General features: G+C 43.0%; 2 protein-coding genes across 2 annotated transcripts in view; one reads left to right on the plus strand and one right to left on the minus strand.

The window, feature by feature from the left end:
• Nucleotides 1–209: 209 nt before the first annotated feature.
• On the minus strand, nucleotides 210–1,811 carry CHRM5 (cholinergic receptor muscarinic 5). Its single transcript, XM_060168485.1, has one exon. It carries the CDS (start codon nucleotides 1,809–1,811, stop codon nucleotides 210–212), a length of 1,602 nt encoding a protein of 533 aa, XP_060024468.1.
• Nucleotides 1,812–15,387: 13,576 nt separating this feature from the next.
• Nucleotides 15,388–24,548, plus strand: part of AVEN (apoptosis and caspase activation inhibitor) — a 193,093-nt gene continuing 183,932 nt past the window's right edge. The window contains exon 1 of the mRNA XM_060146934.1: nucleotides 15,388–15,716. Within this exon, the coding sequence (XP_060002917.1) occupies nucleotides 15,471–15,716 (246 nt within the window). The 5' untranslated portion in view covers nucleotides 15,388–15,470. The remainder of the gene's footprint in view (nucleotides 15,717–24,548) is intronic.

Consider the following 24,548-nt stretch of genomic DNA (forward strand, 5'->3'; position numbering starts at 1 on the left):
CAGCATCAGGCGACCCTGGTCATGGATAAGAATCATTCAATATGGCAGTAACTGTGACAGCTGTGACTCTTTCCTTCTGGCGACGGACCTCGAGGCTTTCCATGTCCTCAGGGACTCAAAAGGTCTTTTTGAAAAGTAAAGCAGAATCAGCTCACCCGTCCTCAGAGGACCTTGACCTTGGTCATTCTTCTGAGGGGAGTCGTTACTTTTCAGGGGAGCTTGCTGTTCCCCTGCCAGTACAATTTCTCTTCCACTTTTTTCTTTTTCCATCGGCAGAGAAGCAGCATCTTAAAGGTCTTCCTGAAGGTTCTGTTGCAGAGGGCATAGCAAATGGGGTTGACAGTGCTATTGACATAACACAGCCAGTAGCCCAAGTGCCACAGGGTGACTGGGACACACTTGTCGCAGAAGGTGGAAACCAGGACCATGATGTTGTAAGGGGTCCACGTGATGATGAAAGCCAGGAGAATTGCACTCAGGGTCTGGGCTGCTTTCCTCTCTTTGACGAGGACCATCCTCTTTCGTTTGGTCATCTGATGGCTGAGGTTGGCATCAAGGCCTTTCGTTGAAGGGTCCTTGGACACCGGGAAGGAGCAGGGCATGATTTTCACCTTGCGACAGCCGTTGTTGGTATCCTGGGTCCCATCAGCTTTCACCACCAGTCGGAACTTATAGGCCATGCCCTTCTGACTCTTGGGTCGATGAGCAGCAGCTGGAGACTGGAAGTATTTTTGGCTGTCATAGTCATTTTTTTCAGTTTGAGCGTTCACAAAAGTTTCCTTGACCTCTTCAGCACTGAATTCTTCCCTTGGGCTTTCCTTGGCCTGACTCTTGTAGACCACTTGAAAGACAGGGTCAGTGGTGGGCTTGTCTTCATCTTCTGAGGAGGGGTAGCTGCTACAGGTGGTCAGCTGCTCAGCTTTGCCCCACTCAGTGCTCGGGCCAGTGGCTCGGGATGGCTTCCCAGTGACGGAGGTGCTCCTGCAGGAGGATGGCCAGGAGGCTTGGTTCCTTTCCCTCTGGGCCAGTGTGGGCTGGGGGCAGCAGCTAAAGCAGGACGTGAGCAGAGCCTCGTGAGCTGGCTTTCTCTTCTCAGTTTCAGCCATGCAGTCAGAGCCCTGGAGGTCGGCCAGGTCCTTGGTTCGCTTCTCTGTTTCCCGGTAGATCCGGCAGTAGAGGATTGTCATCACAGAAACAGGGATGTAGAACGCAGCGATGGCAGTGCCAAAAGTGATGGTGGGCTCCGAGAGGAACTGGATCTGGCACTCATCTGGTGGGACCGTCCGCTCCCCAACCAAGTACTGCCAGCAGAGGATCGCTGGGGCCCAGAGGATGAAGGAGATCAGCCAGGCCAAGCCAATCATGATGCCAGCCCTCTTTGGGGTACGCTTGGCCCGATACGTCAGGGGTCTTGTGATAGAAAAGTATCGGTCAAAACTGATCACCAGAAGGTTCATGACAGAAGCATTGCTGGCCACGTAGTCCAGTGCGAGCCAAAGGTCACAAGCCAGACTCCCGAGAGCCCAGTGTCCCATGAGGATGTAGGTGGTGTAGAGGTTCATGGAGAAGATCCCAATGATGAGGTCTGCACAGGCTAAGCTGAGCAGGTAATAGTTATTAACTGTCTTCAGCTGGCTGTTGACTTTGAAAGAGATCATGACTAAGACGTTGCCCACGACGGTGATCAGGCTCACCACAGCTGTCACAGCTGCGATGGTGATGACTTCCCACAACCTGTGGCGTTCCAAAGGCTGGTGATTCACTGGGGTGCCATTGACGGTAGTAGCATTGTGGTAAGATTCCCCTTCCATCCTGGTGCAAGAGTTTACATTAGGAGTAAGTCTTAGGTTCTAGACTGTTCTCTCATTTCTCTGGCCAGTTTCTGGAAGAGAGGGAAATACATTAGCTCCACTCACCAGCATGAATTTCTTTTCCACTCATTGTTTATAATTTCTAACAGAACATTAAATGTGGTTCCACATCTATTCAGAGCAAGATGCTGAAATCTCTAAAGTTTGGTAACACTTTTTATAAAGGCATCTCCTCCCTTTGCTTTTTATGATTACCAATGCCTGAGAGCCTTTCTTGTACATGAGGCTGCTGCCCTCTTGTGGTTCTAATGGGCAATTTTTAAAAAAGGGCTGGGAAGATGACAAGGGCAAACAAAAAGAAAAGAATCAGATTGTTGGAAAGCAGGGAAGAGGGGAAAACAGGTGATGTTAAGTTATCTTAGACTATGGCCTTGAGGTCAGACCCTCTGTTTTGTTTTGTTTTTTTTTGCGGTACGCTGAGCCTTTCATTTTTGTGGCCTCTCCCGTTGCGGAGCACAGGCTCAGTGGCCATGGCTCAAGGGCCCAGCCGCCCCGCGGCATATGGGATCTTCCTGGACCAGGGCACGAACCCGTGTTCCCTGCATCGGCAGGCGGACTCTCAACCACTGCGCCACCAGGGAAGCCCCAGATCCTCTGTTTTTTAAGCTCCTGGTGATAAGTATCTATTTTGTCATTCACTTGGGAAAAAGACAAGTTGTATCTAGTTTATAGTCCAACTTTATTGAGTTTAATTATAAATTCAGTTATTAAATATTACTGAGGCACTGTTGTGAGCCAAGGCTGTATTACAGCACTTCTCCCTGACTTAATGCACACACTCCCCATGAGTACCTCGTTTTCATCTAGAGGGTTTAAAAGTTGCCCCAGCTGCTGAAGATGATGACCCTCCCTCCATTTTGGGGCTATTTGCGTTGCCACAAATGTTTTAAATTATCTTTTTTTCTGATTATAAAGTAATATGCTCCTTGTAAAAGTTCAAACAATGTCAAAATATATAACTTAGAAAGCGAAAGTTTCTTCTAATTCCATCTTGCCAGGGTAATCAATGCTAACAGGTGTATTTTGACAGCTTTTCCCTATGCATATACATGCTAACAGGTATTTAAACACATTTTTTTCTAATGGGTGGATTTTTAATGTTTACACTCTAAATTTTGTTTTTTACTTAAATAATCATCACGGACATCTTTGGATCAGTACATCTTTTGGATCAAAGCTATCTTTCTCATTTTAATGACTGTACATTATCCCACTTAATGGATGTACTATAATTTATTTAACCAACAGCCCATTGACAAATTCCAACTTTTAAAAATAAAATGAAAAATTTTCTTTTCTACATTAAAGATGTATGTACATGATAAAAAGCTTCAGTGGGTACAAAAGTGTAAATGGTAAAAGATAGGTTTCCCTCCCACCTCTGACCTCCAATCTCCTAATCCCCCTTTTCCAGAGGTAACCACTGTTACCATGACTTATCTTTCCTTCCAGAGATATAATATGTGCATACAAATTATATGTGGTGATATACGAAAAGTACCATTTTAATTACATTTCAGGTACCTTGACATGATGATAGATCGTGAAGGAGAAGAGTCTTTTTGATGACCCTCAAAGCACATCGTATAGGCAATACCGGTTCTGCCTGCTGGCCAGTTTTGACACTTCTCTGATAACAGGAATTGATATAAAGAATTTGTGAAGGACGGTAGATCTTCTTGGCTTTGTTTTATATTTTCAGCTGTATTTTTAGATGCTTTCCTAATACCTCCAATTAGTATGGAATTGATGATATTGTCTTGTACCAGAAATCAGATTCTCCCAGCTTCCTGATCTTGCACCCTTCTCCTTCACATCCCAACGAATGCAGTCCAAATTAGCCATGAAACATCCCTTTATGGGTCCCTTTTCATTCCTGCTACCACCCTGGTTCAGCTTCTTGTTACTTTACACCGATAACTCCCTGGTGATATCAATGTCCAAATGACGGCAAAACAAAACCCCAGGATGCCAGGTCACTCGATAGAGACTCCCTAGCACCTGAAATGACCAAATTTGCTCTACCCCCTGCAGTTCCCTGGGCAAATTTCATCACAGACTGTTTCTAATAGTCAGATCTCAGTCATGCAGTGCAAGATAGGCCCTACAGAAATCCCTTCCTTTTTCCTTCATTCCTCCTTTTCTTCCTTCCCCCAATAAATATTTATTGAATGTCTTTTATGTGATACACTCTAACGCTGGGGATACCATTAGTGGGGATATAGATAAATAAACAGTACATATCAGGGGTTGGTACTGCATGCCATAGGGGTGCATGGGAAGGACATCTAACCCGGTCTGGTAGGGGCAGGGGCATTACCTGAGGAAAAGATGTTTCAGCTGAGACTTAGCATGACTGGGCTTTAACCAGGCAAAAGGGATGTGTGTGTGTGGAGGGGTAGGGGGTTGAGGAAAGAGTGCCGCAGACGGAAGAGCATGTTTGCAAGCCCAGAGGCAAAAGGAGGCATCAAGTTGGAGGAGGCCTGAGAAGTGACAGGTGAGACTGGAGAGGTTGAGGGGGTGGGTAGGAGGGACAGGAATGAACTTGAGAGTAAGTCCGCTTTGGGGGAGAAAAGTGTCAGCTATTTCCAGACTCCCCATCTGCTCTGAAAGTAGTCCCCACATCCAGCATGTGGGAGCATTAGCCTGGAGAGAAGAAATAAAATGGACTGTTTGCTGAATTTTTCTAATCAAGTCTTCAAAATAAAAATAAATGGTGTTTTGGAGGGCTTTAATTTTTCTACTTAATTGTATTAGAAGGTAGTGAGCAACTTATGAAAGGTTCTGCGAATGTGGGTGTGCATGTTCTCCTGTGAACGCATGTGTATCACTGGGTGCCTATCCTCTCTGATCTGTTTTCTCATTTGCAAAATAAGGAAATTGGACTATGCAATCTAGGATACCTACGTTTTTTTTTAATTTTTGTTTATTATATAGTGTGATGGTTAATTTTAAGTGTCAACTTGGCCAGGCTACAGTACCCAGCTGTTGGTCTAACACCTGAGTCTAGGTGTTGCTGTGAAGGCATTTTGTAGATGTGGTAACATTTGAATCAGTAGACTTTGGGTAAAGCAGATTGTCCTCCATAACGTAGGTGGGACTCGTCCAGTCGGTTGAAATCCTTAAGGGAAAGGACTGAGGTCCCCAGAAGGAATTCTGCCTCCAGATTGCCTTCAGACTCAAGACTCCAGCGTTGACTCCAGCTGGGATTTCCAGCCTGCTGGCCTGCGCTGCACACTGCAGACTTGTTAGCCCTCACAGTCCTTAAACATTTCTCCAAAAGCTCTCTCTCTGTCTCTATCTCTCTGTCTCTCTCTCTCTGATAAATGGAATACACTCTGATAAGTGGAAAAGAAGATCATTTATAGTGGCAACATCATGTCATAATCACATAACTGAATCTGGCATTGGGCAGCTTCAGGTTCAAAACCTAGTTCCACTACTGACTGTATGACTTTGGACATGCTACTTAACCTCTTTTAAGTCTCAGATTTTTAAACTTTAAAGTAGGGATACTAAGAGTCCTTACCTCATAGGATTGTTTTAAAGATTAAACAAGATTATCCGGGTAAGTGCTTTGCCTAGTGCCTGACACAGGGATTTGCTCATTACAAAGTAGCAAACCAGCAAGAAGGACATCACAATGACTTCCTATTGGGGGAATGGGTCTGAGGCACGGTCTATTAAGGGACAACGTGGAATAAAATGATGAGGCCATACTTTTGCAGCCTTGAGCTGACTGTTTTAGATGTCTTGTGGTGCTAATGATACTTTTCCCTTTAAGTATTATAGTTGGTGCCCTAATTCTGAGGGCATAACCTTGTTTCCAACCCCTCAAGCAGAGTAGCCTACAGTCCTCCTCAAGGTCTGCTTATTTGAATAGGACTATTTCAAGATTCTTGACTAAAAAAAAGTGGTTCCATAGTCAAATAAGTTCTGGAAATGCCATATATTACATAAAGCTCTCAGAGACTTGGAGGACACATGAGCCCAGTGAAGGCCGAGAAGTCGTGAGGTCAAGGACACTATTGAATTTGTTTTAACCCACATGTGGCTTAGCATATCTAACCTTTTTCAGTGGAACATCTGTTAGTATCTTGTGGAATCCCACAAGATGGATCATGCTTGGGAAATGCAATTTAGTGGGAAACATACTGAACTAGGAGCGTGGAGATCTGAGTTCTCATTTCAGCTAAAATTTGTGGTTTGAGACAAATCTCTGGGCCTCAGTTTCCTCACATATAAAATTAAGAGATTGGCATTGGTGATTTATCCTTGAAAATGAGTTCAGGTTTTTCCTATAGACTCACAGTGGAAAACACTGGATGTTGTATTAACTTTAGACCTCAACTTTCCGCTATTCTCAACCAGGGAAATAGCAGTTATTTAGCTGCGCCCTAAGTTAGTGTCGTGAAAGCAGCTCTCAGCTAATTTTCTTATCTGTTAAACAGGTGTAACAATATCTGCTGTATCTACCTTACAGAGTTGTTTTGAGGACTCCCAAATGAGATAAAGTAGGGAAACCACCAAGTCCTATTCTAATGGCAGTTTGGGGTTTTAATTATTAAAAAATGAAGAGTTAGTCTAGGTAAATGGATTTCACCACTGGCCACTTGTTAGAGTCATCTGGGAGCTTTTGAAAAATACTAATGTCTGGGCCCCACCCCAGACCTGTTAATTCCGAATCTATGTAGGAGAGACTCAGGCTCATGTTGTTTTGAAATTCCTCAGGTGATTCTCACTTGCAGCCAGGGTGGAAAGCCAGTGCCTTCTCTAGATCCTTGCTACTCAAGGTGCGGTTGATAGAGGGGCAGTGTCGGCATCACCTCAGAGCACATTAGAACTGAAGGATGACCAGGATCAGTGCTTCTCAAAATGCTCGTGAATTACCTGGAGGATCTTGTTAAATTGCAGAAGGGCAGGGCTTGCAATTCCACATTTCTCAAAACCTCTCAATGCTGCTGAGCCATGAGCCATACTTTAAATAGCAAGGCTGAGGGTAATTTCTGAACTTCTTAGAAGAGGGGAACCATAGCTTACAATGTGCTGTTGAAACCAACTGAAATGTTCAATAACAATTGGGATCCCCCTCTGCCTTTCAAGGACAGTTGAGGGACTTCCCTGGTGGTCCAGTGGTTAAGACTCCACACTTCCAATGCAGGGGGTGTGGGTTCTTTCCCTGATGGGGAAACTAACATCCCACATGCCGCACTGCAAAAAAAAAAAAAAAAAAAAATTAATCACAAGGACAGTTGAGTTCTTCTTATTTGAAATTAATACGTATTTCCTTTCCAGCTTTGCTTCCCTCTATTCTTTCCTTTTTTTCCCCTGCCTCATTTTTGAGAGTGATTTTCCTGATTCCTAAACTGCTGGGGATGGACAGACTTTCCACAGACAAAGGCATCTGGGACATGAGGTAGGTTCCATGACTGAGGATTGATTTCTTTTTGTTCTGATAGCTGGATGATAGTTGAGGGTGAAAACTGAGTTTCAGGCATCTTAGTCTTCCATAATAAACTTTATGAATCATTAAAATGTTTTTGACTGAAAGATTGTATTTATGGAGGGGAAACTCAATGTTTTTGTGTGTGTTATGGAGGCAAATGAAATAGAAGTGGTTATGGGGAGGAGTGAGAATTCTTCTGAGTTCTTATTTGGTCACTCAAACTTTAAAAGTTTCCATTTTTCACCACAGTGTGGAGAATATGTTTATTTCTAGGGTGCCTGCATCAGCAGAGAACAGATAATCATCCCTGGTTTATTTTCCACTACTGAACAGAAAACAAGAATCTCAGAGTAATAAAAGTGTCCTTGTTCCCAACCTTGGTAGATTGCTTCTTGCTTCTTTGTTGTCAAATTACAAATGGAGCAAAACAACATAAAAACCGAAAAAGGTAACACTGTGTACCAAATGAATTCCTTTCCTTGTGGAGTGGCCTTGATGACTTCTGGGGCTTTGCTTTTCTGAAACACCTTTTCTCTGAGAAGCTTTATGCCCAAACCACTCTTCACTGTTTCCATAGCAACCACAGTGGAAACCGTTAACAGCATCTACAATCCAGTGATATCAGGACACCATCATCACCAGCTTGTGTTGTTACGCAGACTATTCATGTGCAGCTCCTCCTCTCCTTCATTTTCAAGGCTAAATCATAGAAAGTAAGCTTAGACTCATGGTACCATCGGGTTAGATACCAGGAAGAACTTCCAATGACACAATGTGTGAGTAAGGGAGGTTCTGGACTTGTCTTTTTTGGTTTCTACTTTCAAGTAAGATCTATCTAACCTTTGACTGATAGAACAGAATACTGTCCAAAAACGTATGGCGATTAAGAAAGGACTTCTCGGCCACTCTCGCCTCCTGAGACAGACTGCATCTGCCTATGGGATGTGTATCTCTCTAAATAAACCTGCTTTCACATAAAAGAAAAAAAAAAAAGACGATGTTGCTGAAGCAATAGTATCTGGCACAGAATTTTATTCTGACATATTTTAAAAAATATGTACTGTGTTCACCACTGTGCTAGGTGCTGCAGGGCATGTAAGAGGGATATACAACAGGCCTTGAACTGAAGGAGTTAAACTTCTACAATTCTGAGAACTGAGCCTTTGCACCACATTTATGCGACAGAGAAGTCTATGACCAAGGCCATCAGATGACTGTATTTTCATTGTAGCCCAAGAAAACAGAGGTGCGTTGCTTTACATGAAGGCATACATTGGAGCCATTCAAAGCACGTGTTGTGACCCTCAGGCCTTGGAGTTGCCTAGGTGGGTTGTCTTCTGTTGGGGTCGGTCTTGTCTCCTTATCCCGAAGTACGGGGCAGGTGTTATCATCTTTTTACGTGTGCCTGGACATGAAAACCTCTGGGCGGTACCGCCACAAATGGATTTATGTGAGACTCTGGAAGTCCAGAAGCTCTTGACGGTGTTGTCCAAGTCTTCCTAACAGACTTGGCGGCATGGATCATATATTCATCTTTGAATTCCCAAGGATAGTGTGTCATTCTGGAAGCAACAAGGGAATGTTTCAAGGAGGGGGGAGTGATCGATCAACTGTAACAAATGAAGCTGATAAAACAAGAAAGATTAAGACCGAGACCTGACTAATGGATGTAGTTACATGGAGAGCGTAAGTCATGTTGGTAAAGTGGTGGGCATGAGAGCCCTGTGGGGTGACTTCAAGGCTGAATGGGAGGAGAAATGAGACAGTGCCGTAGATGACTCTTCTGATGAGCTTTGCTGTAGAAAGGAGTGGAGAAATGGGGCAGAAGCTGGATTAGAATGTGGGACCGAGTGTTTTAGTTTTTGTTTTTAAGAAAGGTGTAAATTATAGCATGTTTGCAGCCTGGTGGGAGCGATCCAGTCATTAGAAGAGAAGAACTGATGTGTAGGAGAGAGGAGGGGTAGTTGCTAGAGAGATGTCCTCCGATAGGTGAGCAAGGATGGGACCCAGCGCCGTACTAAAGGCACTGACCTCGCACTGGAGCAGAGGCCCCCCTCAGGAACAGGAGAGGAGGAAAGGTATATGTGTGCAGGCACAGGTAGGCTGGGACTTGTAGTGATGGCAGCGGTGGAGAGTCTTTTCTGATTGCTCCCATTTCTCTATGAAACAGAAAGCAGGCGTGGGAGTGAGGATGGAGGGAGAGAGGAGAAGGGATCAAGTCATGAATTCTGTATGTTCGGAGTTTGTTCCGTTCATTTTTGGGAGTTCTCTACCCCTGACACCAGCTCTGGAAGCCAAAGCACCATTGTGAGCTGACAGGCGGTTCACTTGCCCTCATCATCCCCAGGTTACAGGCTGGGGAACCTGGCCTGAAAGAGTGACTCCTGTCAGACTCCCTCCCCCTTCAGCCAGACAGCACCCCTCACTGACGCATGCTGCTGTTCAAAACACAAAGTAGATAAACGGACATAAGAGACCTTATCAGTGTTTTCCAATTTGCATTGTTCATAGACGAAGCATCAACTAGACTGTAGAAAATCTGCCTGCCTATAAAGAGAAGAATCAGGAAGACGCTTTTTTTCCCCATAAGAATTCTATTTGCAAGGGCACAGTGCCTTTTAAAAAAAATCCTATCATAACAGCTACTTTCTGACAAATACCATATGATATCACTTATATGTGGCATCTAAAATATGGCACAAGCGGACCTATCTACAAAGCAGAAACAGACTCGAAGACACAGAGAACAGACTTGTGGTTGCCAAGGGAGACGGGGGGAGGGAGAGGGATGGACTGGGAGTTTGAGGGTTGGTAGATGCAAACTATTACATTTAGAATGGATACACAATAAGGTCCTACTCTATAGCACAGGGAACTATATTCAGTATCCTGGGATAAACCATAGTGGAAAAGAATATAAAAAAGAATGTCTATATGTGCATAACTGAGTCCCTTTTCTGTACAGCAGAGATGGGCACAACATGGTAAATCAACTGTACTTCAACAAAAAAAAGTTGAAAAAAAAGAAGAAAAATAACATCTACTTTCATCAAACAGTGAGAGTTTATAAAATCTTGGACTAGGAATTAGGAGGTATTCTTGTGGTGTTTAAATGCCCAGTACTACCTTGAGATGGTGATTCTCAAACTTGGGCACGCATCACGATCACCTGATGGGTTTGTGAAACTCCTGATTGCTGGGCCTTATCCCCAGAGTTTCTGATTCTGGGGTGAGGCCTGAGAATTTGCATTTCTAATAAGTTCCCAGGTGATGCTATGCTGCTGTTCTACATTTTGAGAACTATTACCTTAAGGAATTGGCTTCATTTAAAAAAATGAGGTCATATATATTTTATTTTATTTATTTATTTTTGTTTTGCGGTACGCGGGCCTCTCACTGTTGTGGCCACTTCCGTTGTGGAGCACAAACTCCAGACGCACAGGCTCAGCGGCCATGGCTCACGGGCCCAGCCGCTCCCCGGCATGTGGGATCTTCCCGGACCGGGGCATGAACCCGCGTCCCCTGCATCGGCAGGTGGACTCCCAACCACTGCGCCACCAGGGAAGCCCGGTCATATATATTTTAAAATATGCAACAAATGCGGTTTATTTTCTTAGGAGTTACCTATGTAATTCAGGACTTTGTTTTAGATATCTCATGAATACTACCTAAGGGAAAACTGAATTTTTAATTCATGCAATGGCGTATATTTAAAATCAGGACTATCATGTCAAAGCAGTTACAGAAAATGCTCCTTCCCTTTGTTATTTATAAAACTAAAAGCTCTCTGTTTTTTTTTTTTTTTTTTTTTTGCAGTGCAGTAGGTATTTGTGTGCCATTTTCATCCGTGATGACACTTTTCCCATGTGGATCAGAATCAAATGAGTAAAGCATTCTCAACATACTGGTTAAAAGAATTTCTGTCAGTGATGTCCTCCAATTAGGAAGTGTTAGCAGGAGACCTTCAAATTCTCCATATCCTAAACACTCCTGGTTGAATTGAAAAAACCTTGAACTCATAGATGGGGAGGTCAGAGTAATGTAGTCCCTGGACTTCTGATGGCATCCGCAGCATAGACATAAGGGCACAGATTCTGAAACCAGACTGACCAGGTATGAATCTCAGTTTTGTCACTCATAGCTTGAGCAAATGATTGAACTCCTTTGTGACTCAGTTTTCTTATCTGTAAAATAGGAATAATAGTATTTACTTCATAGAAATATAAATGAAGATTAAATGCGTTAGTGTGTGTAAAGTGCTTGGAATTGTGCCAGGCACAAAGTAAATGTTAAATAAACGTTACCTGTTACTACCCACAAACAAGTCTGTCTGCTCGAACGAAGTTGGCTTAATCTGAAACCCACTGATCTTATTTCCCCGACCAGGGATTGAACCCACGCCCTCGGCAGTGACAGTGTGGACCCCTAATCACTGGACTGCCAGGGAATTCCTGCTCCCCCCGCCCCCACTGATCTTTTCAATGTCGTAATTTTGGAGGCTTCTTGAGGGATAGTTATACAGTTAAATCCATTTTTGCTAGTGGTTCTCATGCAGGGTGATTTTGCCCCTTGGGATGAATGTCTGGAGACATTTTTGGTTGTCATAACTGGGGGGAGGGAGGGTCGCCAGTGGGTAGCACCTAGTGGCTGGAGGCTGGGGATGCTGTTAAATTCTACAATGCTCAGGACAAGCCACCACCACCACAAAAAATGACCAAGTCCTAAACGTGCCAGGGTTGAGAAGCCCCGATTTGCGCTGTCTGGTGTGAGATTAATATGTGGATCTTCATCTTGGTGACAGCCTGAATCTGTGGTGTGTAGATAAATATTTAACAACCTGTTTCCACCCCCACTGATTTGCAGAATTTTGCCAATTTCCGTGGTGTAAAAATTCCCACTGTAACCCGTTTCAAGCAACCAACTTTATGTCACTGCACGTAGAATTAGGAAGAGATAATGCAGCAGACCATTACAGTTCCTGGCCACATAGAGGATGGGGGCCCAGGTTGTCCAAGGGGTTCTCCTATTGGTTCCTTTATGGGGCGCAGAGAAAAGGATAAAATTCTTGTTACTACTCCCATCTGCTTGTTTAGTGTTTCTCTAGGGGTGGGATTATGAATTTGAGCATGAGGATGAATAACTTAATTCTGAGTGCCATTGACTGTTAATTTCACAAAAAAAGATAAGGTAGAAAAACAGAGAAATAGGATGTGGAGGAATAAAAAATGGGAAGAGTAGAGAGGGAAAAGAAAGAAAAATTGATGTACTGTGTGAGAAGTGACAGTGTCTATTGACAAAAATGTTAACTATTAAGACAATGAATAGAGAAAAATATATAATACAGTGTTAAAAAAATACTATTATGCTGACACATCTCCTCTCCCAACCCTGTATTTCCTCTCTTGACTAATAGTATCATTAGCTACCTGGTCACTTAAGCAAGAAACCTGGGCATCACCCCTAACTTCTCACCCTGACCTCCCCACTTAGAATTAGACACGAAGTCCTATCAGTTCTCCCATCTCCTATCTGTCCCATTATCTTCCTTCTTAGCTCTCAACTTAATTTAGGCCCTAATTATTTGTGGCTTGGACTCTTCCAGTAGTTTCCTGATGGCTGCCTGGAATTCTGATTCTCCTCTACAGAATGGTTTTCTGAGTACAGTGGTTAACAGCATAGAATCTGAAGCCAGACTGCCCTGGGTTCCAATCATTCCATTACTCACTAGCTGTGTGATTTGGAAGTTACTTTACGTTTCCGTCTTAGATCCCTCATCTGTGAAACAGGGATGACACTAGTAGTACCTCATAAGGCTGCTGTGAGGTCTAAAGGAAGTGCTATATGGGAAGTACTCAGAACTGTGCTCTGTGTTACTTTGTTCAAGATTGCGGTTTACAACCCTTCAGCAGTTCTCTAGTCCCACTTATCAACCAGGCAAACTCCTGATCAACCATCAGGATTTGGCTCCTGGGTCTGTTTCTCATGAAGCCCTGGGAGACTCATTTAGGCAGTTTAACTTTTCTTCCTTCCAGACTTCACCTTGAATCTCTCACTGCACTCAGCACAATAGTGCAATCACCTGCTTACAGAGTTATTATCTTCCTTCTGGGAAGTGAGCTATTCATACTTGAGAGCAAGGATTGTGGCTTTTCTTTCTTTTCTTTTTTTCTAAATTTTCAAGACCAAGCACTGTGCCTAACACAGAGTAGATAATTAGAAGCAATGAACAGTGTTAACTATGTATGAATGTAAGAAAGCGACACAAAGGATTGGGAAAAAGACACCTGTTTCACCACACTGATTGGATGATGGATGTTTTAACCCTTCTCTGTATTATTTTCATGTGGTTTCTACAATACAAAGTTTTTTTAAAAAAATAATTTTATTTATTATTTTTGGCTGCATTGGGTCTTCGTTGCAGCGTACGGGCTTTCTCTAGTTGTGGCGAGTGCAGGCTTCTCACTGCTGTGGCTTCTCTTGTTGTGGAGCACGGGCTCTAGGGTGTGCAGGCTTCAGTAGTTGTGGCTCGTGGGCTCTAGAGTGCAGGCTCAGTAGTAGTTGTGTCACACGGGCTTAGTTGCTCCACGGCATGTGGGATCTTCCCAGACCAGGGATCAAACCTGTGTCTCCTGCATTGGCAGGCGGATTCTTAAGCACTGTGTCACCAGGGAAGTCCTGGTAATACAAAGTTAAAAATTGCTCCCATGTAACAAAAGGTCCTTTTCCCCCTTGGTTAAAATACACTGGATCCATAAAAGGAACTACTGCTTAGCAATAAAAAGGAACAAAATATTAAATCATAAGATATGGGTGAGTCCCCAAAACTGTCTACTAAGTGACACTGACACACAAACATGAATAGACTGAGCTTGCCTGAATTAGAATGTCATTTCCACCACTACCGTAGCTGTGTCACATCAGACAAGTGGTTTAACTTCTCTAGGGGTATTTCCTTATCTGTAAAATAAGGATGACAGTAGTACCTACCTCACAGGGCTGACAGGAGAATTAAATGCTCATGTGCTCAGTAAGTGTGAGCTAAAGCAGCCATTTCTATAAAAATTCTTTTGACGTCCTGGGAGCCCCTTCTGTCCATGACAGGCTGCACTGTTCTCTCTACTCCCAGTGGCTTGTTGCAGGCCACACCTCTCACCTGAGGGCTGCCCCCCCCTTCCTTCATACCTCCTCCTGAACCCAGAGGTATGAAGGAATTTTAATAATTACACCTATTCATTTTTGATGATCAGAAGACTAAATAGGAAAAAAAATGGAAAAATTAACTCACTGGAAGTCTCACCCCGCAGTTAACCACTAATGTAATAGGGAAGAACCTTCTACTCTATTACAAGTTAGTCACTAAAGGGCTGTTGCCTGTAAGCTTCAATTATACATAATGGCCCATCTCTGGGAACCCTGCCTCCCAGGTAGTGAGCATTAAGCTAAAATACCTTTTTTTTAGCTCTCAAGATAACATCCTGACCAGGCCCACCTGTGAATGACTGCAGGGAGGAAGAGAACCTGTTTGACTTCGCCCGCCCTCTCCCGTTTTAGTATAAAAGAAGCCTGAGTTCCAACACAGGCAGCTGGTTCCTTGGGGGCAGAAGTCCACTCTCTTCTCGGTTTGCTGTGTCTCCAAGTAAGTCTTCACTCCTTGCCCCAACAAGTCATCTCTCGGATTCATTGGCCTGTCCTCTGCAGCGTGCACCAGGAGCTTGGACTCGGTAACACTAATGTTTTGGTATATACTTTTTAAGACCTTTTCTTAGGCAAATACACCGTATCAGTATGTCTTTCTTCTTTTAATTAAAAAACGAATTCATATTATATAAACTTTATTTTATAACCCATCCTTTTACTTACACTACGGCCCTTCCCCCAGAAACACCACTGTCTCCCACTTGCAGCTTCTACTAGTCAGGCCTTTCCTCTGAGCCCCCGGCCCTGCCGGAGACCAGGTTCCGGCCCCACCTGCCAGGCCCCGGGGCCGCCCCGCCCCTGCCGCGGCCAGCTTCATACCCGGCCCCGCACCCCGCGCTCGCTGTCACCGGGGGCCCGTCGCTCGCGGCTCCTCCGTGCGGCCCGTTTCCGGTGGGGCAAGGGCGTCTCCGCGGCGGCCCGGCTCCCGCGCGCTTAGCACCGCCGGCGGCGGCCAGATGCAGGCGGAGCGAGGAGCTCGGGGCGGCCGAGGACGCCGACCCGGCCGCGGCCGGCCTACCGGGGATCGCGACCGCGAGCGGGCCGGCGCCCCGGCGGCGGTGGCGAGAGGCGGCGGCGGGGATGGAGGCGGCCGCCGGGGCCGCGGCAGGGGCTTCCGGGGCAGCCGCGGAGGCCGAGGAGGAGGAGGTCCGCGAGGCGGCCGCCGAGAGCCACGAGGCTGGGGCGCCGGGGCCAGTGCGCCGGTAAGAGGCGACAGCCGGTGGGATCCTGGTCGGGGTCGGGGTCGCGGCCTCGTGGGACCGGGGCTGGTGTGGGTCCAGGCCTGGTGGGGGTCCGGGCCCAGAGTCAGAAGCCGCGAGCGGCGTGCAGGGAATGCGCGAGCCGGACGGCTGCAGCGCCTGCGCAGGACGGGTGGAGGGCGGCGGGGGCGTGCGCCGGGGTGCACACGTGGCGTGGGGGGTGGGTGTGCGTCCCTTCCTCCCTCTCTGCTGGGCTGCGGTGAGGTTCAAGGCCATGGGTTTCCCCAGCCTGCCCAAGAGGTCTTGGCCCAATTATTAAAGAACCCAGCGGCCGCGGCTGTGTCCGCAAGTCAAGGGGGCCGGTTGGGTTCGGGTGCGGGTGTCAGTGTGATTAACCCTTTTGGGGTAGGGACAACCAGGGCTTGGTCTCCCAGTGCCTAACCTCACAGGGAGACATTCCTATTATTAAGAAGGGAGGGATTTGGGGGTCAGTTTTGTTCACTGCCTGTGCAATGCGTGGCACACAGTAGGCACATAATGTTTACTCAGTGAAAGGATGACCCCGACGAGCTGGACTCTATAGTATTTGGGGGCGGGATCGGATGCATAGTTCTCTTTTTTTTAATAGCATAGTTCTCGTTCATTGTACATGTGTAGGAATCAGGGGGCGGTGGCCTTCGTCTATTTGAATTTTCCATCTGTAAATGTTTCAGCAGTCAGGTCTCAATTTTACTAGCAATATAATCGTCCATATTCACACATTCATAATTGGACGTGTCCTAGAGCTTGGAGCAGGGAATGGTTTGGGGGCAAACTGTTACTCTACTGATACCCTAGCTAAAGGAGTTAAATTACTTTCTTTATGAGCTGTTCTGTTATTTTAACATTTGTAGTACAAAACTGTCTTTATATTTTGAATTCCCATGTGCATAGATTAAAAAATTATTATAGTTTTGGGTTGAGTTAAATTTCCTATTACTGAAGTATTGATATTTGTAACATCTTAAGGGCATAGTAGGTAGGATGTCCCTAAAGATAGGAGTTGTGTACAGAAGTAGAGTTGGAAAAAATACAAAACTTAAGTGTGCCACATTTAACCTTGTTAGGATTAAGGCAGGTAATAAGTAAAATTTGAGAGAGGTATGAAGAAATTCTTAGAGTCAGCTCATCAGGAAATGAAGGAAACTGACCAGTCTAGTGCACATTATATATCACATCTTGTTTTTATAACATTATTTACCTATATAACTTTATTACAACTTAATTTTTTTAGTAACTTGAAAGTTGTTTAAACAACTTGATAAATTTTTTATATGTATACTTTATAAAATCTTCATTTTTGTAGGTTAACTGACTTGCCTAAGCTGTTGAAGCCAGTGGCAGAGCTGGGATTTATACCCAGCTGCCTTTGACTTGACTGTTTTCTCTCTTACATTTTTGTGAACCAATCACTGCTTTACTGAGAATAAAGGGGACACTCCTTGGTTGCAGGGATCATGTTTTAACAGTAATTGTAGTAATGGTACCTTTGGTATTTGGTCTCTGTTGAACTAAATTGAATGAAATGATGGTGTATCATTTAGAGATGAATAATGTATTTTTTGATTTATGCTAATATTGTAACCATTGTATTAAAACTTTAGGCTTTTATCCTTTTTTACAATGGTCTGAAAAATTCCATCTTGTGTTTTCTTTTAGGATTTTCTCACTTCACAGTTTAATGATTCAGTGTGTCAGTGAATGTAGATGCTTTGCACAGTGCCTGGGGCATAGCTGCAGCCACTGTTACTACCACCATCATATTTTTAGGCAGAGGTGGATGAAGAGTGGTTGGAAAGATTATTCCTTCATTTTGGTTTGGGTTGGTGGCCTGTAAGGTCACTTTCACATCTCAGATTCTGAAGTGCTCTTCCTGTTTAGGCTTGCTAAGAATACCATTTCTTGGTGCCTAAAGACTAAGTGGGACAAGGTTGATTAAGGTGCCTGAGGCCTCCTTGCTCTCATATCCTGTGGTGCATTTGTGCCCCAAATGGAGATTAATTGAAATGATTAGAAAGAAAAAAAGTTCACAGTGGAGTTTTAGCTGTGTAAGGACCAGGTACCTAACTCCAGAATTGAATACTGTCTATTCCCTTTGCTTCCGTAGACTACTACGGATACATGGCTTATAAGTGGAAAACAGGCCAAAATAAAACGAAACCAAACAACTTCTTGATATGTAATACTCCAAGGTAACTTAGTTGAGTACATTGCATCTGCTAGTCTCTTGCTCTTAAATCATTTCCTCTATAGATGGTATGAACCCCAAGCCTATGGAGTTTGGGTAAGCATGTCATAAGGCTAATTATCTTCATTGAATACCCACTAGGTGTAATATTATACTTAATGCAATCATTAACTTAAAAAAAACCCAATACTAGGATTTGCTTAGTATTATATTAATATTTTTGATGAACTGTTAACAGAGAGGAAGTCAAGACCTATTGGCAGTCCTTGGAAATTTTTTTCTTCCCTGTAATATTAATAGTAACTTACTTAATAGTAACTTACATTTATTGAGCACTTAGTATGAGATGAGAAAACTGAGGCACAGTTAGATTACTCACAGTTAGGAGAGCTTAGGTGATTTACCCAATATCACTCAACCACCAAATTAAGGAGTCTGAATTTAACCCAGGCATTTCGGCTCCACAGCTGAATCTTTTAACTACTACCCCAAATTGCATCTGGAGTGATTCAGAGATGTGAAGAGCGGATGTATGGATGACTTGAGTGATACCTGTTTTCCTGATGTTTTGATATGATTATAGGTTTTAAGGTAATACAGATACCATATTCAATTATTGTGGGTGTCAGATCTTTGCTTTCTTGCTCCATGTTAATGTGTCAGCTGCTCTTATTCATTTTTTTAAATAAATTTATTTTTTTAAATTTATTTATTTTTTTTTCTGGCTGTGTTGGGTCTTTGCTGTGTGCGGGCTGTCTCTGGTTGCGGCGAGCGGGGGCACTCTTCGTTGCAGTGCGCAGGCTTCTCATTGCAGTGCTTCTCTTGTTGTGGAGCACGGGCTCTAGGTGCACAGGCTTCAGTAGTTGTGGCTTGCGGGCTTCAGTAGTTGTGGCACATGGGCTTAGTTGCTCCGCGGCATGTGGTATCTTCCCAGACCAGGGCTTGAACCCGTGTCCCCTGCATTGGCAGGCAGATTCTTAACCACTGCGTCACCAGGGAAGTCTCTGTATTGACTTTTTAAATAGAAGTGTCACATCATTCTTATGCATGGTCTAAATACTATAGTCATTTAATATTCGCCATCATTATCTATTTTTCCACCTTTTGCTTTTTCCGATGTTATTTTTTAAAATTTTCTTTTCAAGGTTTTCTTTTTTAAAAAAAAATTTATTTTTGGCTGTGTTGGGTCTTCATTGCTGCACACGGGCTTTCTCTAGTTGCGGCGAGTGGGGGCTACTCTTCGTTGCGGTGCATGGGCTTATTGTGGTGGCTTCTCTTGTTGCAGATCATGGGCTCTAGGCACACAGGCTTCAGTAGTTGTGGCACAAGGGCTCAGTAGTTGTGGCGCACGGGCTTAGTTACTCTGAGGCATGTGGGATCTTCCCGGACCAGGGCTCTAACCCGTGTCCCCTGTATTGGCAGGCAGATTCTCAACCACTGCCACCAGGGAAGTCCCTCGATGTTATTTTTTTTCCCAGTTTGAGTTATAAATGATGTATAGCACTATATGAGTTTAAGGTGTACAGCATAATGATTTGGTGTACATACATCATGAAATGATTATCACAATAAGTTTAGTGAGCAACTGTCATCTCATAGATGCAAAATTAAAAAAAATAGAAAAAATTTCCTTATGATGGGAACTCTTAGGATTAACTCTGACTTTCATATGTAACATACACCTGTGTTAATTATATTGCTCATGTTTACATTACATCCCTAGTATTTATCTTATAACTGGAAGTTTGTACACCACCATCCATTTAAGAATCACATTAATATTAACAGTGAGAAGACTTACATTATTCCTTATTCTTTTTAACTTGTTTTTTAATTCCACATCTCCCTTAGAGCTTGACCCAGTGTAATATATATATATATATATATATATATTTTTTTTTTTTTTTTTTTTTTTTTTTTTTTTGCGGTATGCGGGCCTCTCACTGTTGTGGCCTCTCCAGTTGCGGAGCACAGGCTCCGGACGCACAGGCCCAGTGGCCATGGCTCACGGGCCCAGCCGCTCCGCAGCATGTGGGATCCTCCCAGACTGGGGCATGAACCCGTGTCCCCTGCATCGGCAGGTGGACTCTCAACCACCGCGCCACCAGGGAAGCCCGTAATATATTTTTGAACTTGACAATCTTTTAGTGATTACCCTTTCTGCTTCCTTGTAACAACTTGTGATTTAAAAAAATGTTCTGTAACCTTAAGGCTTGGGTATAAATTTTTCTTTTAGATTAAATTAAAATCACATTGATTTATATACAATCTATTTTAATTAGCAGTTGTTAAACATGTAAAATTTTATGTAAATTTTATGTAAAAATATCATGTAAATGATCTTTTTCCCTAATGAGTTTAGTTGGGTATCCATGAATGAATATTACTTATTGCCTGAATGAGACAGGATTCACTGTCAATTTTCCTCCTAATTTTTCTTTTTATAGATGTAAGTACTGAGAAACATAGTTCTCATAAATTGGTAGATGGGACTGGTTGGAGTTTTGTCATGTAAGTGTCACTCAATTCTTTGAACACCTTTCTGATTATATGCTGAAATCATTACTGTAAAACATTTGAATGATCTGTCAGCTGACGACTAGATTAGGTCCTCCTTCAATTTTGTTGAAAACAAGGAATTGGAAACTACTGATTTGTGAAAGGGCTCAATACTTTCTCAGTATCTACACCTGTATTTCAAATTACCCTTTGCTTGGGCTTCAGGGAATGCACCACAGTCAGACTGAGAATGGCTGAGAAGGGGTTGCCTTGTCCTCAAGTGCTAAGTGTCCTGTATTTCTAAGATAGACTGCTCTTAGGAAAGAGTATGGACATTGAATATCTGGAACTGAAACTTGATTCTTTTAAAAACGTGCTTGTTCAAAAACCCTTAGGAAAATCTATATGACCCCCCCCCCGCCAGGCCTATGCCTGCTCCATCAGGGGCCTGCTGAGATCACATTACTTACGAGCTCTGCTTCCTATCAGGAGCCTGTGTAGAGCCCTGTGAAAAAGGGTAGTACCAGGGAAAAGAGGAAATCGATATGTGAAGGCTCTGCTAATTGCACTACTGTCAGAAGGCCCTGTTCAGGATCTCCTTCTTAGGGATGATTTCCCGTCATCTCCTCGTGACCTGAACCCTCTCTCTCACTGAGTTCGGTGCCCCGTCTTTGAGCTGCCTTAGCCCTTGACTTTCTGCTTTGTCCTAGAGGACAGGAGCTTGTGTTGTTCACTGTTAAATTGGGGAAAAAAAAAATCACATTACTTACTTTTTTCTTTTCTTTTCTTAGTAAGATAGTTTATTGCATGTATTCACCCAAAAGGTTGGAGCGTTTTTGTTTTTCTGGGTTTTTTTGGGGGGGGTTTCACACTGTGCAGAGTATGGTTTCCAATTTTTTGTCATTCTTAGTAGTGTTACTGTCTCTGATTTAAACTACTGCTAGGATGGAAAATGGCAACCTCATAATTCAACACGGCTACATTTCCTGGGGAATTACGTAGTAAGCCTTTTCTGCTTTTTCCTTTTTTCTTCAGAAAAAGTAGTGATCATGTTTCACAGTACCGGTCACTGTGCAGGTGACCTCTAGAGAGGCTGTGTAAGAAGTCGTTTGGTCTTAGCCACACCACAGCATGACTGACAAGGCTTTTTTAAGAAATTAATTTAAGTGGTTGTAAAGGTGTTTTCAGATGTCGCTATTTCCTGATGCACTTTGAAATACCAAAGGGAGAAATAAAGACCGTACTGACACAATTATTTCTATTTTATAGAAGCTCCCGATTAACTTATTAGGGCACTGCATTCATTCTCTTTAAAATTTCTTTTTCTTTTGTTAGAGCCGTTTGTGCGTGTGTGTTGAGGTACCAAGAATAAATTCTTTAATGCTTTTTCCTTTTGGATGGAAATAATCAACAACTTTGTTGGTCTGAATATTTTCTACAGAGTTTTCATGGGGCAGTGCACTGATAATTGTTATAGATAATATCACACTTTTGAGTGGATTTTGTCAAAGCGTGTTGAGAAATACAAATTGATATGCTTAGTTTTATCCTGACGTTGCTAGGATGCTGTTTTTAGAATTTGACTAACCTGATGTCTGTCAGCCTTAAATTACTTAAAAGACAATTTCTGTAAAGAACAGTACTCCCAAGGATGCCATTTCTACCATCCATGCACATCATTGGTATGTGCACATAGCATGACAATTAAAAAATTTGTAAGAGACTGATAGAATGAATTCCCCATTGTACATATTTAATTCGCCTTTTTTCTTCTTGCTATTAAGGACTGATACAAATACGTCTGATCCATATTTCTTTAGTACCAAGTCAAACCTATACTGAGGGATAGCAAACACATTTTAATATTAACCTAAGCAAAGTATTGGGGTGACAGGATGTTGCCCCAAATTCATATATACTCTTGGATTATCAGTGCTGTGATCCCTCCATTTCTCTGTTTAGCTGTGGGAAGTTACTAGCGCTGGGAGATTTTTGTCAATGGATGTGTATTTTGTGAAATAATTAGTCGCCAAATTTAGATGTCCGTAGTCTCTGGCTTGAAAGGACCATTAACAGCTGCATTTTGGGAAAATGTAAAATACTTAGCCTTCTCTCTCAAAGTCTAATGCAGTGTGAATTTCATTTAAATCATGGGTTTGGCTCTGTGGTTCTATTATGAATCTAAAGTTCACCTCCCAGTAGCTGGATTCACGATATTGAAGACTAGGATATTTTGCTCTCATTTTTTTTCTTTTACTACAATGCTGATGATAAAATAACATGTCTCTGTTTAATACTTGGACTAACTAATGCCTAGTCTTATTTTATACTGCTGAAGAAGGCTTAATCCCTGTTGCAGATACACAAACTTCAGGTCCTTCTGAAGAACTTGTGAGTTCTCTGGGAGCAAAGCCTGATTAAGAAATGAGTATTTTTCTAAAGGCAAAGCTTGGCTTCCTATTTTCCCTTACTGTCCTTCACCCCACTCCCAGGTTGTATTTTGGTTTGCTGCTTCTTTTTTTATGTCAGTAGTATTATGATTTTGTAGAACAATTCCTATTAAGTTTCTCTTAATTTTTATTTTATATTGGAGTATATTTGATTTACAATGTTGTCTTAGTTTCAGGTGTACAGCAAAGTGATCAGTTGTACATATACATATATCCTTTTTCAGATTCTTTCCCCATATAGGTTGTTACAGAATATTGAGTGGAGTTCCCTGTGCTATACAGTAGGTCCTTGTTTACCTATTAAGTTTTAAAAAGTATTTTTTTTCACAGTCAAGAGAATCATTGAATTAAGAGGTTAATAGAAAATGTTATTTTAAGAGCAATTATTTTATGTATATTGGAGGGGAAAATTAAGCAGGTAAGTTGGTTTTTCATTTTTACCGTATGGAAGTAGACTTAAAATGGAGGGTTTTTAGAGAGAATTGGCAGGGAGGGGAGCTTCAGGTTTGCACCTCATCTGTCTCCTGAGTGGCTTCGTGGGGGCAGGGAGGAGAGGGGAAAGTGCTGTTGGAGGCTGAGGATGGGTGTCCATGCTGGTGGGGGCATCATGGTGATCCCATGTGGGATGGGGTCTCTGAAAACTTAAGTATTAGAGCTGAAGCATTATGGACAAATAGGAATTACTGTTTCAAGGTGGTAGATAACAGGACTTTAGAGACAAATGAATAGTTAGGGTATAACTTCTCAAAACCCACCTAAGTTCTGCTTTTTGCCTGTCTCTCTTCCTTCCTTTCCCTCCTCCCCCCCAGCCCCCACCCATGTTTTTTGTTTTCTGTTTTTTCATTTTTCTTTCAGGGGCTATATCACGTGGCGGTCAGTGATGTGTGTTTTGCAGTGTAGCCGACTGGCTAGAAACCTACCTTCCAAACCCCTACTTACTAGTTGTAAAACCTCAGGAAAGTTGCATAAGCTTTCTGAAACTCAGTTCCCTTACCTGTAAAGGGTGACTAAGAGTGTCTACCTTACAAAGTTGTAAAGATTGAAATTAGATGAACACAGTCAAAGGTGGTTCTTTTATCTACAGTCGTGCTGCTGTCCTCCCTCATGCAGAGTGTTAATCTTCTTAGAGCATGCAGGTCAAATGCAAAACTACACTTAGTCACACACAGGAACTTACAGATGTATAGAATATTTAGAATTTGTATTACTTATTGAATAAGGTATTATCTTTTTTCATTTAGAATTTCCTTAAAAGCTTTGAAGCAGTAAGTCTCCCAGCCTTTACGGAGAGGCTCTGTGCGTGTGTTTTTGGGTATGTTTTCAATGCTCTATCAGGAAATTTACAGCTCTGCCTTAACGTTCACTTCCTGCTTGTGCAGAGCCTCAAGGCTGGCCTGAGGGAAAAGATTAGGGCCTTCTCAGATCTTTCCTGGGCATGCCCACAGCTTTGCACATGTGCATGGCCTCCTAGATTTTTAGGAATATGTCAAAGCTTTACAATGCCCTCTTGGGCATCTCATTCTCCAGTTTTACCTTATAAGTTTCAGCCTCTTTTGAGCCCACCTGGTATCACTGCTTCAAGTGGCTATGATTTTAAACTTTTGCTGCTGATTTTTTTTCTTTTTTACAAACTTCCTGGTTTATATGACTGTTTACCCA

Source organism: Lagenorhynchus albirostris, chromosome 1, assembly GCF_949774975.1.
Source record: "Lagenorhynchus albirostris chromosome 1, mLagAlb1.1, whole genome shotgun sequence".
Taxonomy (NCBI): domain Eukaryota; kingdom Metazoa; phylum Chordata; class Mammalia; order Artiodactyla; family Delphinidae; genus Lagenorhynchus; species Lagenorhynchus albirostris.

Bases quoted from the DNA above. Each gene is read 5' to 3' on its own strand.
- CHRM5 (XM_060168485.1), bottom strand. From the start codon at position 1,811: ATGGAAGGGGAATCTTACCACAATGCTACTACCGTCAATGGCACCCCA.